This window comes from Triticum urartu, chromosome 5A, assembly GCF_056163025.1.
Source record: "Triticum urartu cultivar PI428250 chromosome 5A, HENAU_Tu73, whole genome shotgun sequence".
In the NCBI taxonomy this organism is placed as follows: Eukaryota; Viridiplantae; Streptophyta; class Magnoliopsida; order Poales; family Poaceae; genus Triticum; species Triticum urartu.
Window position 1 is genome coordinate 467681186 of NC_141877.1, and position 16505 is coordinate 467697690.

Sequence of the window (16505 nt, forward strand, 5' to 3'; positions counted from 1 at the left end):
ATCTTCAACTGGCAGCAGTGCCTCCACATTGCCTACCCGCTCCACCCTGAGCACCTCACCAGCCAGCTAGCCTCCCACCACACCACCCATGGGAGGAGACCTCATCTCCTCAGCCTCGTCTGCCAAGATCCAGAAGCGGTCGAAGGTGAGCGGCTTGGGAGCACCATTCATTTGTCGGTGAATGCATCACCTACGCCTGCTGACGGGAGCCACTGTGTCGGGAGACCTGCTGCCAGCCATCGCCGAGCGGGACCACGGCCGGGGCCAGAGATCCATGCGGCAAGGTAGAGGAGGGTGAGCAGGGAGAGCGGAGTAGAGAGCCATGTCGTTACCTACTTAATCAACCAATATATGTCATCTTCTTTCTATCGCTCCAAACTTTAAATCTTTTCCTTTCTTGTATGACTTCACTGAGAACCATGAGCATTTCTTCTTGTTGGTAAGCCTTCTCGAAATTATGGAGATGGAAATTTTGCCTTCTTGTTCAGCCTTGATGTCAATAATGTAATGTAAGCTAATATTGGGCAACCATTATTTGTTATAACATTTGGACCTGCATTTAACTTGGTCAAATATGGGTTTCTCTTCCCAGGCTAGAGGTGCATTCGCAAATGTTAAGACTGGATAAATGCCCAACGCCCTCCATAAAATGGAAAATCTACATATTGAACATATAAACTCTCCTACGCAACCCGCCGTTCCAGCGCCCTCCCTGTGTCAAAATGATCCTGCACGCACGATTTGTCTCGCTGGCTATTGTCACCGTACTTTTTGTCACGCTGGTGAAAATCGGAACGCTTGTTGTTCTGCACGCCGCGTAATCGGGCTAGAGCAACTGACGCATGGGCCAGCCTTGCGCGCGGGCCAGCCTCGCAGCGACACGGTGGGTGCATGCTTCTGTCCGGGTGAAAGCAGGGGCGAATCGCGCGAGTAGAGAAGTCAGAGAAGCGAGTGAGCGAGAGAAAAACGAGCGAGCGCCGCGCCCCCTTCCCTTCCCCATGCTGACCTAAACCCGCGTCTCCCCCGCGACCCTCGCTTCCTCTCCTGCCGCCGCCACCGCGCCCTCCTTCTCGCCTTCCCCATGCTCGCAACCACGACCATGTCGCTACCGACGCCGCGTCCGCCACTCCCCCGCCTCGAACCAGCCGCCGCCATGGAGCCTCCGCTCCCCCGCCTCATCCCTCCTCCCATGCTCTCGCACCTCGCGTGCGGCCGCCGCCTTTTGTCCACAACCCTCCCTTCTCGGTCTGCTCGGTCACCAAGCGGCGGCGGAGCGGGTTGATAGAGATGGCGAGGGTGAGTCCATGGCCAGATGAGGGAGGAAGACAAATGGCGGGTGGATCGGGTGCTCGAGGAGAGGAGGAATTCGCCCCTGGGCCCATGCCGCCGGCCTCCTCATGCTGCTCGCATCTCCCTCATCGTCCCCGTCACCATCTACCACTCCTCTCCCGTGCCCAGACCGCGGGAAGAAGCCGAGAAGGGAGGCCGGCCGGCGGCGGCCACGCTCGACAAGATCCTCGCATTGGCGTCAAGGGAGAGGAGGTCTACGTCCCCCGCCCGTGTGCTTCTTCTCGGGACGCCGATGCCACGGAGCTCGTCAAGGTGCCCTCCCGTCCCTCTTCACCTCCATGCGTCTGTCTATTCGATTTGGTCCTCTGATTCAACTTTCTCACACACGGGGATGGCTGTTGTGTTCGACCGCACGTCTACATCAGCTCCCAGGTGGCTAACCCACTTCGCCGGGTCTCTAGCTAGGCCAAACTGTCCACGCACTTCATGCGCCTACGTGCGCCCGCACGCCCTGCATGTCAGGGGTGCCGTTGTACTCTCTCTCTCTCCCTCTGTGTACTCCCTCGATATAAGCCCATCGAGGCCAATGTCAACTATGTGAGAGATATACGACTCAACTTGGTATCAGACACCTCCTATCCTTCTTCTTCATCTCTGCTTCCGCCATGGATCGACTCCTTCATCGCTCCCGCTCTGCCGACCTCGAGTCTGCCTACGTCTCTCCCTCCGCCCGGCGTCTCTTCGCCGCGGACCCTGTCGCCGTGCCCACCGCGGTCACCGCGGCCACCGTCCCGCACTCCCCTGCGGCTCCTGCGGCCCCCGTCGCGGTCACCGCGGCCCCCGCTCCACGCCTCGCGCCCGCGGTCGTTCGTGGCAAGGAGCCCATCCCCGAGGCTGCCCCTCCTTCCTCCTCCACGGCGGCCCCCGGCCTCCACCTCGCCGCATCTTCTTCTGCTCCGCCCGCCGCGACTCAACTTCGCCTCGCCGGGAGTGTTCCGGTCCCGCGCCTCGACAACGCCACGCTCCCCCACCTGGCCCCGCCGGACGTCGGCTCGTCCTCCTCCGTCGGCCTCCCAGCATCCATCGCGCATCACTTTCAAACCCGGCTGGAGTTGGAATCTGGTAACTACACCAAATGGCGCAAACTCTTTTACTGCATCTGTCGTCGCCATAACGTGCAGACCCACCTCGACGAGCCCGCCGCACCACTTCGCCAGAGCGCGGTTTGGCGCAACGACGACCTCACGGTCATTCTGTGGTTCCATGGGGTTGTCGCCGACGAGCTCCTGGACGTCGTCGCCTCCCCGGAGAGCACGGCGTTCGACATCTGGTCCGAGCTGCACCTGCTGTTCCGCGACCACCAAGCGGGGCGCGCCGTCATCCTCGGCGCGGAGTTTCGCAACCTGGTCCAGGGGGACCTGTCCATCGCCGAGTACTGTCGGCGGCTTAAGTTCCTCGCCAACGAGCTCGAGGACGTTGGCGACCACATCACCGATCGGGCCCTGACTCTCCAGCTGATCCGCGGGCTCTCCCGCAAATTTCAGATCATGGCGACGCTCCTTCCGATGCAGACGCCGTTTCCCTCGTTCGTGCAGGCGCGCTCGCGGCTCCTCATGGAGGAAATCACGGCTAATGAGCGCGCTCGCCTCGACGGCCGCCCCGAGGCCACTGCCACCGCCCTCACCATCGCCGGCGGCGCGAACTCCTCCACCGACAGGGCTCCCTCGGGCTCCTCCGCGGACCGGGGCTCCTCCGCAGACAAGGGCAGAAGGGGCGCTGCCTCCCCGACCGGCGACCCTGGCTCCCGCGGCCGTGGCCGTGGCCGCGGCTCGTCCTCCTCTGCTGGTTCCTCGACCGGGCGCGGCGCCTCTACACCAACCCCAGGTCCGCCGCTCTCTGGCTTCTTTGCCCTGTACGGCACCATGCTCCCTGGCTTGACCCCGCCTCGTCCTACATGGGCTGTGCCCAACGCCGCGGGCGTTCTCGGCCCGCGCCCGCCGCCACCACACCAGGCTTATCCGGTGGCCGCTGCGCCGCCGACGGGCGGGCCTTCATGGGAGCAGTACAACTAGCTCTACGCAGCTCTTCAAAACCTGTCTATGCAGCACAACGCCGGCGGCGGCGGCCAGGAGTGGTTCCTGCACACCGGAGCCTCCTCTCATGTGACCGGTATGACGCACACTCTTTCCAAGTTTTCTTCCCCATCTTTGCGTCATTCTTCTGGTATTGTCGTTGGAGATGGGTCTCGCTTACCCGTTACTGCTGTTGGTTCTACTACAGTCTCCTCCTGCTCTCTCAATGACGTCCTCGTTTCCCCCATGATTCTCAAAAACCTTATTTCTGTTCGTCGCTTTACCATTGACAACTCTTGCAGTATAGAATTTGACCCGTTCGGTTTTTCGGTGAAGGACCTAGCCACTCGCAAGATAATCATGAGGTGTAATAGCCGTGGAGACCTCTACCCCTTCTTCTCCAACACCAACGTGCAAGCCCTTCTCACTGTCGTCGGTGGCGATGTGTGGCACCAGCGCTTGGGGCATCCGAGCAATAAAACCATTTCCATGTTATCTACTTATTTCCTTCCAAACTGTAATAAGGGTGTGTCAAACACTTCCGTTTGTACGGCATGCCAACTAGGCAAGCAGCCACGGCTGCCATTTTCTCATTCCCATTCCTTTACTAGCGCTCCTTTTCAATTAATACACTGTGATTTATGGACCTCTCCAACTAGTAGTTTTTCTGGTTTTCAATATTACTTAGTGATATTAGATGATTTTTCACACTACTCTTGGACGTTTCCCTTACGCCACAAATCCGACACCGTCGACGTACTTCACCGTTTCCATGCGTATGTCCTCACTCAGTTCCACGTCTCCATACAATGCATGCAGTGCGACAACGGGGGTGAATTCCTTACCACCTCCCTCCGTGATCTCTTCTCTCGCTATGGCGCCTCCTTCCGTCTCTCGTGCCCCCACACATCACCGCAAAACGGCAAGGCCGAGCGCCTTATCCGCACTACCAACGATATCTTGCGCGTTCTCCTCATCCACGCTAATCTACCCCCTGCGTTCTGGGTCGAGGCCCTCCACGCCGCCACATACACCCTTAACCGGCGACCTTGCTCTTCCATTGCCTTTGAGACACCTTATCATCGTCTCCTCGGCAAACACCCCACATACGATCACATGCGCGTTTTTGGGTGCTTATGTTTTCCCAACACTATCGCAACCAGCCCCCACAAGCTCTCCCCTCGCTCCTCACGGTGTGTTTTTCTCGGGTACCCGCTCGAGCACAAAGGGTACCGCTGCTTGGACCTCTCTACGCGCAAAGTGATCATCGCCCGCCATGTTATCTTTGACGAACGCGTTTTCCCCTATTTCTCTGGCGACACACCGTCTTCCCACGCGCCTCGTACGTCCACAGCAAATCTCAGCCCCGAAACCTTCCCAGATTTCCGTGCCGCACCTACCTCGTACCAGCCTCGTCCGCTTCCGGTGTCCGCCAACCCATCGCTCCCTTCCGCTGGACCCGCACCAACCCCACTTGCCGCTCCGGGATCACCGCTCGCGCCCACCCAATCCCTGCCTCTGCGCTCGCTACATGCCAACTCTCCCCGATCCCACACGCGCTCCCATTCCCATGCGCGCACCCCACCGCCCGCGTCCCCGGGCCATGCAGATCCCACGCCACCTAACTCCCATGCAGAACCCACGTCCCCAACTAGCACGCATGCACCCGAGCCATGCACGTCTCCCACAAGCCCGCATGCACACGAGCCATGCCCGTCTCCAACGCCCACACCATACGGGTCTCCTGCCGTTCCACCTGGCCCCGTGTTGCCTCCTCGTGCCATCCCAGTTAGGCCTCCAGTCAACCTCCACCGCATGCGCACACGAGCCAAAACCGGATTTGCGCAGCCCAAGGCCTTCACCACCTCCACTTCGCCCCCGACCACCATCAGTCCCATCCCTTCTTCCTTCCGGGTTGCTCTTCGAGACCCCAATTGGTACAACGTCATGAAAGAAGAGTATGATGCACTGATGCGGAATAACACTTGGAGTTTAGTGTCGCGTCCGCAGGTACCAACGTCGTCACGGGCAAGTGGATCTTCCGGCACAAGTTCCACTCCGACGGCTCGCTCGCTCGCTACAAGGCGCGATGGGTCCTACGCGGCTTCACTCAACGAGCTAGAGTCGACTACGACGAGACATTCAGTCCCGTCGTCAAGCCGGCGACCATCCGCACGGTTCTCAGCCTCGCCACTGGGAAGGGGTGGCCCATCCACCAACTCGACGTCAAGAACGCTTTCCTTCACGGCCACCTCATGGAGACAGTCTACAGCACCCAACCTTCCGGCTTCGTCGATGCTACCTCACCCTCGCATGTCTGTCGGCTGAGCCGTTCCCTCTACGGCCTCAAGCAGGCGCCGAGGGCGTGGTTCTCGCACTTCACCACGTACCTGCTCTCCATCGGCTTTGTCGCGTCGCGGGCAGACTCGTCGTTGTTCATTCTCCTCCGTGATGGGGACCTCGCCTACCTCCTGCTATACGTCGACGACATCATCCTCACCGCCAGCTCCATCGCCGTCCTCGACACCGTCATCTGGGCGCTCCATCGCGAGTTTGCGATGACCGACCTTGGCTCGCTCCACCACTTCCTCGGGATCAACGTCACCAGCTCGGCGCGCGGCTTGTTCTTATCACAGGAGCAGTATGCGTTGGAGATCCTCGACCGCGCCGGGATGCTCAACTGCAAGCCGCTCTCGACGCCGGTGGACACGCTCGCCAAGCTCTCCGCCGACACCGGGCCTCTCTTCCACGACCCATCGCTGTACCGCAGCCTGGCCGGTGCACTCCAGTACCTGACGTTGACACGCCCCGATCTCTCTTACGCCGTCCAGCAGTGTTGCTTGTTCATGCATGCGCCGCGCGACTGCCACTTTCAGCTCGTCAAACGCATCCTCCGGTACCTGCAAGGGACGACACACCTCGGGCTCCAGCTCCATCGGGATACCTCCACCGAGCTCATTGCCTACTCCGACGCCGACTGGGCAGGTTGCCCTGACACGCGCAAGTCGACCTCCGGCTTCTGCATCTTTTTGGGCGGCAACCTTCTCACGTGGTCGTCGAAGCGGCAGAGTACCATCTCTCGGTCTAGTGCCGAGGCCGAGTACCGTGCCGTGGCAAACGCCGTCGCCGAGGCCGTGTGGCTACGCCAACTACTCGGTGAACTTCATCAGCCTCCCACGCGAGCTACAGTGGTCTACTGCGACAACATCAGCGCCGTCTACATGTCCAGCAACCCGGTGCAACACCAACGAACGAAGCACATTGAGATAGATCTCCACTTCGTTCGTGAACGCGTCATGTTGGGCGAGCTACGCGTTCTTCACGTCCCTACAAGCTCCCAGTTTGCGGACATCGTCACCAAGGGGCTGCCGACACGCATCTTCAACGATTTTCGGTCCAGCCTCAAACATCGGCGAACCCCATGTTTCGGCTGCGGGGGGGGGGGGGGGGGGGGGGGGTGGGGGTGTTCGACCGCACGTCTACATCAGCTCCCAGGTGGCTAACCCACTTCGCCGGGTCTCTAGCTAGGCCAAACTGTCCACGCACTTCATGCGCCTACGTGCGCCCGCACGCCCTGCATGTCATGGGTGCCGTTGTACTCTCTCTCTCCCTCTGTGTACTCCCTCGATATAAGCCCATCGAGGCCAATGTAAACTGTGTGAGAGATATACGACTCAACTTGTTGTGCTCTGTTCGTGTTCGCGCTCGTGCAACTCCCTCTCTGCTGCAGGAGGATTGGATTGGATTGGTTTCTACTTGCTCTATTCTCTGTTTGAGAACCTGAGATGCAGCCCTCCAAATCTTAGGCCCCAGAAGGAGGATTTGAGAGTGGAGAGCCTGAATGTGATTTGGTGGAAGGAGTTGTCCAAGAATCAAATTGTTATTATTTTACTGTTCTGCAAGAGAGAATCTAAAGATTATTTGTTTCTTTTTATGCTTGCAAATCGTGTTTGCTGTTCGGGATTCACACCCTGCATTGATAAGGTCTGAATTTAACATCCACTTTTAACACATTTTGTCTTAGATATAAATGCCAATGCCTCACGTCATAGAAATTTGTAACTGAATTTCATGGATCTGGTTTTGATAGATCATCTATGAATGTTTTTGGTATTACAATCAAATGTGATTGAATTTTGTAACTATCTGTTCAAATGCTCCCAAGAGGGTTAGGTGCTGGATGATGCTATTTATGAACATTATGCTCTCCACTGAGTTTACAGATTCTATAAGAGGAGATAAAGATCAGTTTGTCTTCTCATCTTCTTTCTAAATGGTGTATATTCGGTGAAATATTATCTTGGAAGGCCCCGTTGCAAGCTTCTTTCTCCATTTACCAGCTTTAACTGTCCATGAGAGGTGAGGTTGAAATTTGGGTGACGGGTAGCGTTTTGGAAAGCTTCAGAAGAAATGAAGAGAAATGGAATGGGAACCGATATGGATTTCTACTATTTTTTTCAAAGGATATGAATTTAACTTCACATTTATTAAGAATTGCAGCTTATTTGAGCCTGGAACTCTAACCAGAAATGTATCACATACCGATATTCATGTCTTTATTTTGTATTTTTAGGGTCAGTACACCAACTCTGTGTTCGGAATCAAGGTTTTCATGCAGCACATAATCCTCTGGATGTCTCAATCTGCAGTTTATATGCTCTAGGGAACACAGTTTTTCTCAACAAAAATTGGTTGGGTTCAACTATGTTTGCTTAGCCTTTTCATTAAAACTACAACCATAAAATATGCTTCATGCAACATTGGAATAGGTTGATTATTTATTTGTTCACTGCATAGTACCAGCGGCTGCTAACTACATATTGTACAGATTTTGCAGGGATGTATATATATGGTGATGTTTCACTGGGATCCTCAAATGTTTCAGTTCGTACTTAGCAGGATCACCTTGAGCAACGACTCAATTAATATTCTCACTGATCCAGTTTACTGAAGAACTTGTGACCCAGTTCCAGGACTCCTATGGACTAAGGTACTCTAGCTGCTTGCATCTTTCAGAGGATCTAATTAGAACCAATTCAATGTGTGGTTTATCTTCTTAGAACTATTAGTATTCACTCAAGCAGGAGCTGGCTTCAGTTGGAATAAGTGTGCTAGAAAGTGTGGCCAATAGATTGTACGTCGGCAAAAAATTGGTCCATTGTGAACTAAAGGAATGTTGTATAGGTTGTTACAAATCTACAATAACCAGCTTAGCGATTCACTAATGACTTATGGAAGCACACCCGATGCCAGAGACCAGAAGAAATTATCATTTTCAGATTGGTAGTAGTCCCCCCTGAGATTATTGTGTGCATTTCCAATTGGTAGTGGTCATTGCTTTTAAGCAGAGTATTGTTCTGTCGAAATTGGTGATCTAAGATACAAACTAATTCTCGTGCTCGACAGCGACTCTAATTTACTTTGGAACCCTGGTTTTTGTGTCTTGATTTTAGGGATGGGGTTATGCCAATTTAACCAGGTTCTGAACATTCAGGTAGCTCAGACCATGGAGGTAAACATAAAAGGTATTTGATTTATCATGATCCAGTTACAGGAATGCATGGATTTTTTTGGCAAGCATTATATATCGTTGAAGATTTGCCATTTTTTCAAGTTCCTTGTATGCTAATCGGTAACCTTTAGTTTTGGATGTATAATAAGTACCTCCTGCTGAGCAAAGTGTGTGATATTCCAGAGTATCTTTTTCATGTATAATAAGTACCTTCCAGCTAAGTGAAGATGCATCTTTTTCAGCATGTGCAAACTAATTTTTGGTTATATCTATTTCGACGATGTGTTTGTATATCTGACAGAAGTAGCTCTTTTTTGTTTATGAATATGAGCTGGACCATCCAAAAACACTTCGTTCAAATGCAGAGATGTTGGATGTAGTATCTGATTATCTGTTCTCCATTTTTGCATCCTGTATGCATCTCACATTCTTTTTATTTTTAGTGTGATAAAAATATTCTTTTTTGAACATGCTATCACTTTGTCATATCATGGAGAAACTTCTCTCTTTCTCTTATTTGGATACAATGTGTTCCCTATGGAGAAAACATGGTGTTTTGGTCTGTTACATCTTATTTTTCAGGTGCCCCCAGCTATCAGGTTTGTATTGGATAGAGTAATACCACCTTATTTACTGGCAAAGGGTCTGATTTTACATGTAAGCCTACAAAATATCCTTGGTGATGCTAAAATTTATCTTTTTGTTAGGATTTTCTCATTGTAACTGAAAAGTCTGATCCTTGGTCATATCTGTTTAGAGATTATTGATGAGATATATGTTGGACAGTTTCGTGCCTGCTGATGAAACCTAATTTAAGTATCTTGAGGTATTGAACTACCATTTGAATGTTAATAGCAGGACTGAGGCAGTATGTTCTATTTCCTTTTTAGAAGTAAAATATCCAAGGACTCTTGGATGAAAAACAATTACAATCCTTATCCACAAATATTTTTATATCATGGTAATTCCAACATCATCTGTCACCCTCTGGACTGCAGGGCGAGATATCGATCAAATATGAACCTGTCTATCTGCTCAGACCAGGTGATTAGTCTCTCCTTGCTATTTTTCTTGAGGTGTGTGCATCTATCTGGACAATTTAATGAAAATATATTGCTCATACAAACCATCACTACATGTTAGTTCACTTTAACCCTAATCAGTCAAAAGGTTATCCCTTTTGCATTTCATGGACATAAAGGTTTGGTGTTGACTGTCGATCTTTTGTTAACATGGGACCTTAATACCGTAGGGAGTGTTTTTTTATATGTTTGGCACAACTGTATATTCCTCTGTTCCAGATCCAGATCCAGCTCCGTTCGTAGTTCATGCCTGCTAAGACATGTTCAATTCCTTCCGATATGCTTTTGAATATGTTTTCTGTGATGCCATATAGCTATAAATACTATATTTGCATAAGGCCAGTAGGATATATGCTTTAATGCCCTTAATTAGTTCTGAAATGTTTAGCATGGTCTTTGTCAATCTGCTTTATCCCATTCAAAAAAGCCACATGGTTGACTCTTGTGCTATGCCTAGGCTATCTAGAAACTGTTGATTTCTGTGTGTGTGGATACTGTTCTCTTCGTAAACTAATTTTACTACTTGGCTCTGTTCATATCTTCATGATATTGTACCTTCTTTTCATTGTTAGCTTGCTAAAGGAATGTTAGATTCTTGTTGCGTGTCCATTCCAAGGCCTCCCTCGTTATTCTTAATGCACACTGTATTTGTGCTTTCTACCAGCCCCCTCGGTCTATCTTTCCAAAAACATCCTCTTGCTGAAGTAATGTTTCAGAAGCTCGGCCTCCCCAAACCAGTCTACCATGTGCGGCTGCTTGAGCAGAGAGGATATAGATCACAGGTTGAATTACCGTACAAAAGAATGTTTCCAAGCTTCAGCACGCCGGGTTAGACTGTCAAGCCCCATATGTGTGGATGGGAGGACATCAATGAATTCTGCAGCCGAATGAGCCATTGAATATATGCAAACCAGTGAGAGCAAGGTGTTTGTTGACTATAACTACTACCAGCTGCAACAGCAGAAACAGGCACACGAAGGAGTATCAGGAAGGCTGTTAGAATAAATAGAAGAAATCAACCAGCGCAACCAAACTATCAAACAGATAACTAGAGAAGCATCCAACTATCTGGAAGAAGTGCATGATGCATCAAACAAAATTCATGGTCTTGCTGCCATTGCCTTGGACCATGTTTCCTCAGTGTCTCTTTTTCATTTCAGGCAGGCTATTCTAGAGATTCATGATGCAGTTGTTGCACTTCAAAACACTACATCTACTGCACGTGTCTCACTAGAGGAAAAAGGCATGTACTCAGACGATGTGGCAGATCCAGTCTACAGTGGCGTTTCTGGTGATGAAACTGATGAATACTATCATCAAGACATGGATGATGACTATGGTCACTATGTGCGATCCCCATGAGCATGTTGTCCAACCTGCTGAGCTATCTGGTCAACATGTGAAGCTCTATATGCATAGCTTCACCACGAAGGCTTGCTTCTTCTTAGCAAGAACCAGTCTGGTTACTATGTTTAGTCTACTGGTTTATCTAAATAAAATATGAAGCTCTATGCTTACAGCTTCACTTTAGGAACTGTCTCCTTTTCAGACTACTCTCTGGTCATGTATAAATATGGGATCTATTGTACTATCTAAAACCAATGTAATTTATATATGTTGCATCTTCTGAAATTCTTCTGTGTCGCCTTTTGCTATGCACTTTTCCTTATTTGCTTTCTTCTTCCAAGTGATGGTCAACCGACTTTGGCATATGTATCAATGGCTCTGCCCGATGATCATGGGCTCATAACTACAACCATCTATATGATGCGCCAATACTATGTATCAGCTAAAACACTATGTATTTTCTATTTGCTTATGCTCATTGTAAATTTCTTAGCATTGGGTTCTCTTAAAACTCTATATACTTTTTATTTGCTTATGCTCATTGTAAATTTCTTAGAACAGTATATATCAACACTACGAGATCAATATATGCTGTCATCAAGCAATATCATTGTTTTCCCTTTATCTACCATCATATATATGAATTAAACTATCACATACACATGCTTTCAAAACCTGGCTGGCCGATGCTTTTTGCGCCATTGGCGCAATGAGTCATCTAGTAAAAAGGAAAGGGTAGAGAAGCATCTACACAATGAGACAAGACGATTCAGTGCCCAGGTTCAGCTATACCCGCGATGTATGGAAAATTCAAAAAAATACTAGAAAAACTGAAAAAAAATCTTAACTTATTTTGCATGGAAGATAATTTGGTGTGTGAGGTGTGTTCCAAATTTCAGATCATTTGGACATTTGAGTAGCTCTCGACAAAAAAGACAAATTTGAAGTCTGTGAAAAAGTTTATTGTTCATGTATTGTTCTGATTCAATGTCCTTTTTTTATGAGAGCTACTCATATAACCAAATGATCTGAAATTTGGAGCATACCTCACGCACCAAATTACCTTCCATGCAAAAGAAAATGAAAATCGGATTTTCTTAGAAAAGTTAGTATTTTTTGTGAATTTTCTCTTCACCGGATGCAGATGAGTCTGGGCACAGAAATGGATATTTGCTATGCAATGCGGTTTCATTGTCGGCGTGACTGCTCATATTTTTGGATGTCGACGAGGCAAAGAAATAAGCTTGAAAAAAAGTGGTTAATTTTTCTGTGTAAACAATTGTTGTGCAGTAGAACAAATGAAATGACGCGTTTTGGATCTAGGCCTCCATAGAGGCTGAATTTCTGCAAAACTCAAATTTTCAGTTTAAAAAGTTTTGAAAAAATTGTAAAGTAAACAAGGATGTGAGGTGGTTGTGTATAAAATTTCAGGATGAAATACATTTCAACCTATACAAAAAAGACAAATTCATGGTCAGGAGGATGAATAGTATCATGTGGTAAAATGCCTCAGATTTGTTTTTGTTTTTTTTTTGTTATTTTGCACTACCCTTATTTCAATGTATTTCATCCTAAAAATTTGCACACTTGTGCATTATGATTTCATCTATATCTGTAAATAAATTCTAGAACTTTTGAAATATAAAAATATGAATTTCCACTAATTTTGAATTTTTGCATTCGCCAAGCTCGACCTCCAAAAGCAATTTCCGGACAAATGAGGGGAATATAATTTGGGGTCAAACTTAACATATTTTAAATGATGAATCAAGTTTGTTAACCCATACTCTCTCTGTCCCACGATGTAAGACCGTTTTGAAAGCTGTTAAAAAGGTCTTGCATTGTGCATTTAAGGGGATAGTCTCTAGGTTAAATGTGGTGCTGTACCATTCGAACATTCTAATTTCATTTTTGATATGTTCATTGCTAAAAGTTCCCGCAACAATGCGCAGGGGGTTATATAAAGGACAGTTGCAACGCACGGACAATCAACTAAATTAGTAAATGTTGCGTATCATCGCAATGGAGAATAGTTGGTTCTGACTACATAGCAGATTTAGTAGCATAACATGATACCTAGCAACAGGGGTTCGAATTTTTTATACATAGACGAAACAAACATCACAGAGATTCAGTGAATGATTATAAGTCTCTTACCGGATAATACAAAACACAACTGAAAATAAGTCACAAACTGGGGAATAAAGTCTGCAGAACTACCAAATAATACTGAAACTGAAGTACGCAAGGCAGATTGAAACTCAAAATTAAATAATAACTTGAGCAATCCAAGCAGCACATGGTCCTCATCCAGATCCAGATCATCTTCTCAACGTTCCAGCTCAATCCTACACCTCCTTATGCATGGATCGGTGCCTGAAAGCAGTCACCAAACAAATGTTTGTTAGCAAACATAGTTTATTTCCATAGCCACATATTGTAAGGAGAACAGTTACTGATCGTCTCATCGATCAGTAAAAGGCAAACATCGATCTTAAGCTAGTTCCAACACTGATATTACAGAAGTAGCCAGAAAGTTTCAACGACAAAATATTCCAACTACAAACAGTTCCGGGTGCTCTCTACCCAAATTTAATCACAAGTCCACTAATTTCCAAAAAAATGTAGTTTGTTTCTGATTCTATTACATAATAATAGTACTATAAACCAATGGATTGCGGGTATTGTGTTGGTAATGAAATCACTTTATTAACTTAAAAACTCTAGAACAGTATGCAAAACTTTATGCTTCTTTGACCTGGCCTAGTTTAGTTCTGAACATTTATTGTCTTATTCAAATAACATTTTGCAGGTACCTTTGCAGGTCACTAATGGCGCATCCACACATGCCTAGATTCTGCGATGTTGGTCACCCAGTAATTAACAGTTGCCAAAACAAGCAACAGCTGACACGCAGTAGCAAGCATTGTTCACAACTAAATATTTGATGGGGCGAAAGGACCGTGCAGAAAAAGTAGACACTGCACAAACACCGGATTGCAAACTAATCCATACTTTAGTATTTTGTAAATTCATGAATAAATGTTATGTGATGGTGGTGTTATTACGGTATTACATTTACGCTTTCAGGTTTCCTGTGAGTCAATAAATGCACATGTAGCAGCATCAATCGTATACCTGAATCTTCCTGAACGAACCTACCTATACTTTAGCTAAACCCTTATCTTGATCTAGCAACGAAGCTATATTTAACAAGAACTCAATTCTATATGCAACCACCATATTATCATTATCATAAACTTGAGTTTCGTTGCACAATAGCAGATAAAGGTTTGACATTTAATTCTAGAATAGCAGAGGAGAAGCTAGCTCAGTAACAAAGCCAACAATAGCAAGAGCCAGTATTTAGTAATTAATACACACTGCAAAAATAAACATGTGAGATGTAAAATTAATACCTTTGAAAACAGACGAGAACAAGTTTGAGAACTGACTGGGAGAAAGGACTGCAGAATCCGGCACCTGTGCTTGACCATGTCTGCATCTTCACCGCAGAGGTCTTCCTCTCCATGAATATATGGAGAAACTGAAACTATTGTCTCGTTGATGACATCAATAACAACGACCGAAAGCTTGTCAACATTATCCCTCGGCTCAGAAACGATGAAGTGTATGAGATTGGGCTCGTCCCTATTCACAAGAGGGAACATGGGCACAGCATTGTGGGGGACACGACGATTACGGCAAGCAAGATACCGAAATTTTTGAGACGTAATCACCGCCTCTTTGTGCCAGCCATTATCTTCTGATGATGCAAGAGTATAGCAGGTGATGGTGAAACTAGAACCAGGAGCGAGCGGGCCAAAAAAGGCACCATCTTCACGGGCAATGTCAACAAACTTCAGGCGGTTGCCCTCTTTACCGGTGACACAGACTGCAGTACATCTCAAGGGTCTCTCCACTTGGTACAGAATCCTCAGGACGATTGTTGATAGGCAATCGGCTGTATGTGACGCTACTTCGTGTTGTTTCTACTCCATAACATGGCTTGTAGGACAGGATACCTCCTTGGTGGTAATCAACCCAGATTATGCAGTCCTTGGATATGATGGTAACATAGGTTGACCACCGGGTCAGGTCGGTGAATTCTTCCTTAGTATGTTGGATCGGCAGATTCAGAATATTCTACATGCCCTTAGCAACAACATCAGAACCATCAGTCCGCAGAGGGGAGCGGAAGACACAGAGTTCTGCTCCCATAGCACTGTTCTTTGCTTTAACAGAAAACTTGGCCAGCTGCACCACCATGAAGTCATCCCTGGCGCGATATATTCCGATCGTGTCACGGTTGAACTGGCGATCCATAGTTACATCATCGCCCCACAGTTTTAACACAATGGGTAGAGTGCAAGCTGGGAGCCGTTTGAGCCGCGATTTAACCCCTACAGCGGTATTGAACACGAAGTAGTCCTGCCGGTAAGGGTCCGAGTCGATGTTGCTGTCGTCGAGACTCACCTCGGAGGTGAGGCTGAATAGGAGGAGGTCCCGGTGGGCCGCCAGGAGTCCGGCTCCAGTATCCTCCCCGTCGTAGTCACGTGGACCGCGCGGCCACTGCACGTAGAGGCGGGAGAAGGCGGGAGGGGCGGCAGGGAGCAAGGCGACGGTGAAGGGATCTCCCAGGGAGGTGATGGACTTCGCCCGCATGGGCGCGGCCGCTTCGTCCGGGAAGGAGCCGTCGTCGTCCCTGCGGAACACGAAGCGCTCCAGCATCATCCACGAGATCTCCGCAGCCGGACGATCCGCAGACCGAGCAGAGGAGGAGGACAGGGGAAAGATCGGCCAGAACGAAGAAGGATTGCACTGAATCATGGCCATGACCGGCGAAAACGAAACGAATTTTCCGGGTATTAGGGTTTGAGAGGTGGCGGCGCACAACGGTAAGGGGATCGCGTTGTACTTTAGGTCTTGAGGGAGACTCTGGAACACTTCGTTCTATATAAGCAGACGTGTGTGGGCCGGCCGAGGAGGCCGAGGCCGCTAGGGGGCCGCTAGGGATGTCCCGTTTAAGCCCACTTACTTAATAAAAGCGTTTCTCAGTTTCAAAAAGAAAGCGTTTCTAAAAAAAAAGTGTTTAATAAAGCTTCTTTTTTCGGGAAAAATGAATTATCCATCCAGCTAGCTAAAACTAGCTAAACGCAATTTACGGATGCTTTTTATCTGTCATGTACATCCCTGGTATCT

At 48.4% G+C, this 16505-nt stretch overlaps 2 protein-coding genes across 2 annotated transcripts; one reads left to right on the forward strand and one right to left on the reverse strand.

Moving 5' to 3' along the window:
* The first annotated feature begins 974 nt into the window (after window positions 1–974).
* LOC147971995 (uncharacterized) lies at window positions 975–4041 on the forward strand. Its single transcript, XM_087522904.1, has 2 exons — window positions 975–3459; window positions 3699–4041. The coding sequence occupies exon 1, from the start codon at window positions 1956–1958 to the stop codon at window positions 3360–3362; it is 1407 nt and encodes a 468-aa protein (XP_087379030.1). The 5' UTR covers window positions 975–1955; the 3' UTR covers window positions 3363–3459; window positions 3699–4041.
* A 9285-nt stretch (window positions 4042–13326) lies between these two features.
* Window positions 13327–16215, reverse strand: LOC125531481 (uncharacterized). The gene is made up of 2 exons (XM_048695873.2): window positions 14723–16215; window positions 13327–13679 (listed from the first exon to the last, which is right to left on the reverse strand). The coding sequence occupies exon 1, from the start codon at window positions 16137–16139 to the stop codon at window positions 15450–15452; it is 690 nt and encodes a 229-aa protein (XP_048551830.1). The 5' UTR covers window positions 16140–16215; the 3' UTR covers window positions 13327–13679; window positions 14723–15449.
* Window positions 16216–16505: the final 290 nt, after the last annotated feature.

Coding starts and splice junctions, on each gene's coding strand:
- LOC147971995 (XM_087522904.1), top strand. CDS start 1,956: ATGGATCGACTCCTTCATCGCTCCCGCTCTGCCGACCTCGAGTCTGCC.
- LOC125531481 (XM_048695873.2), bottom strand. CDS start 16,139: ATGGCCATGATTCAGTGCAATCCTTCTTCGTTCTGGCCGATCTTTCCC.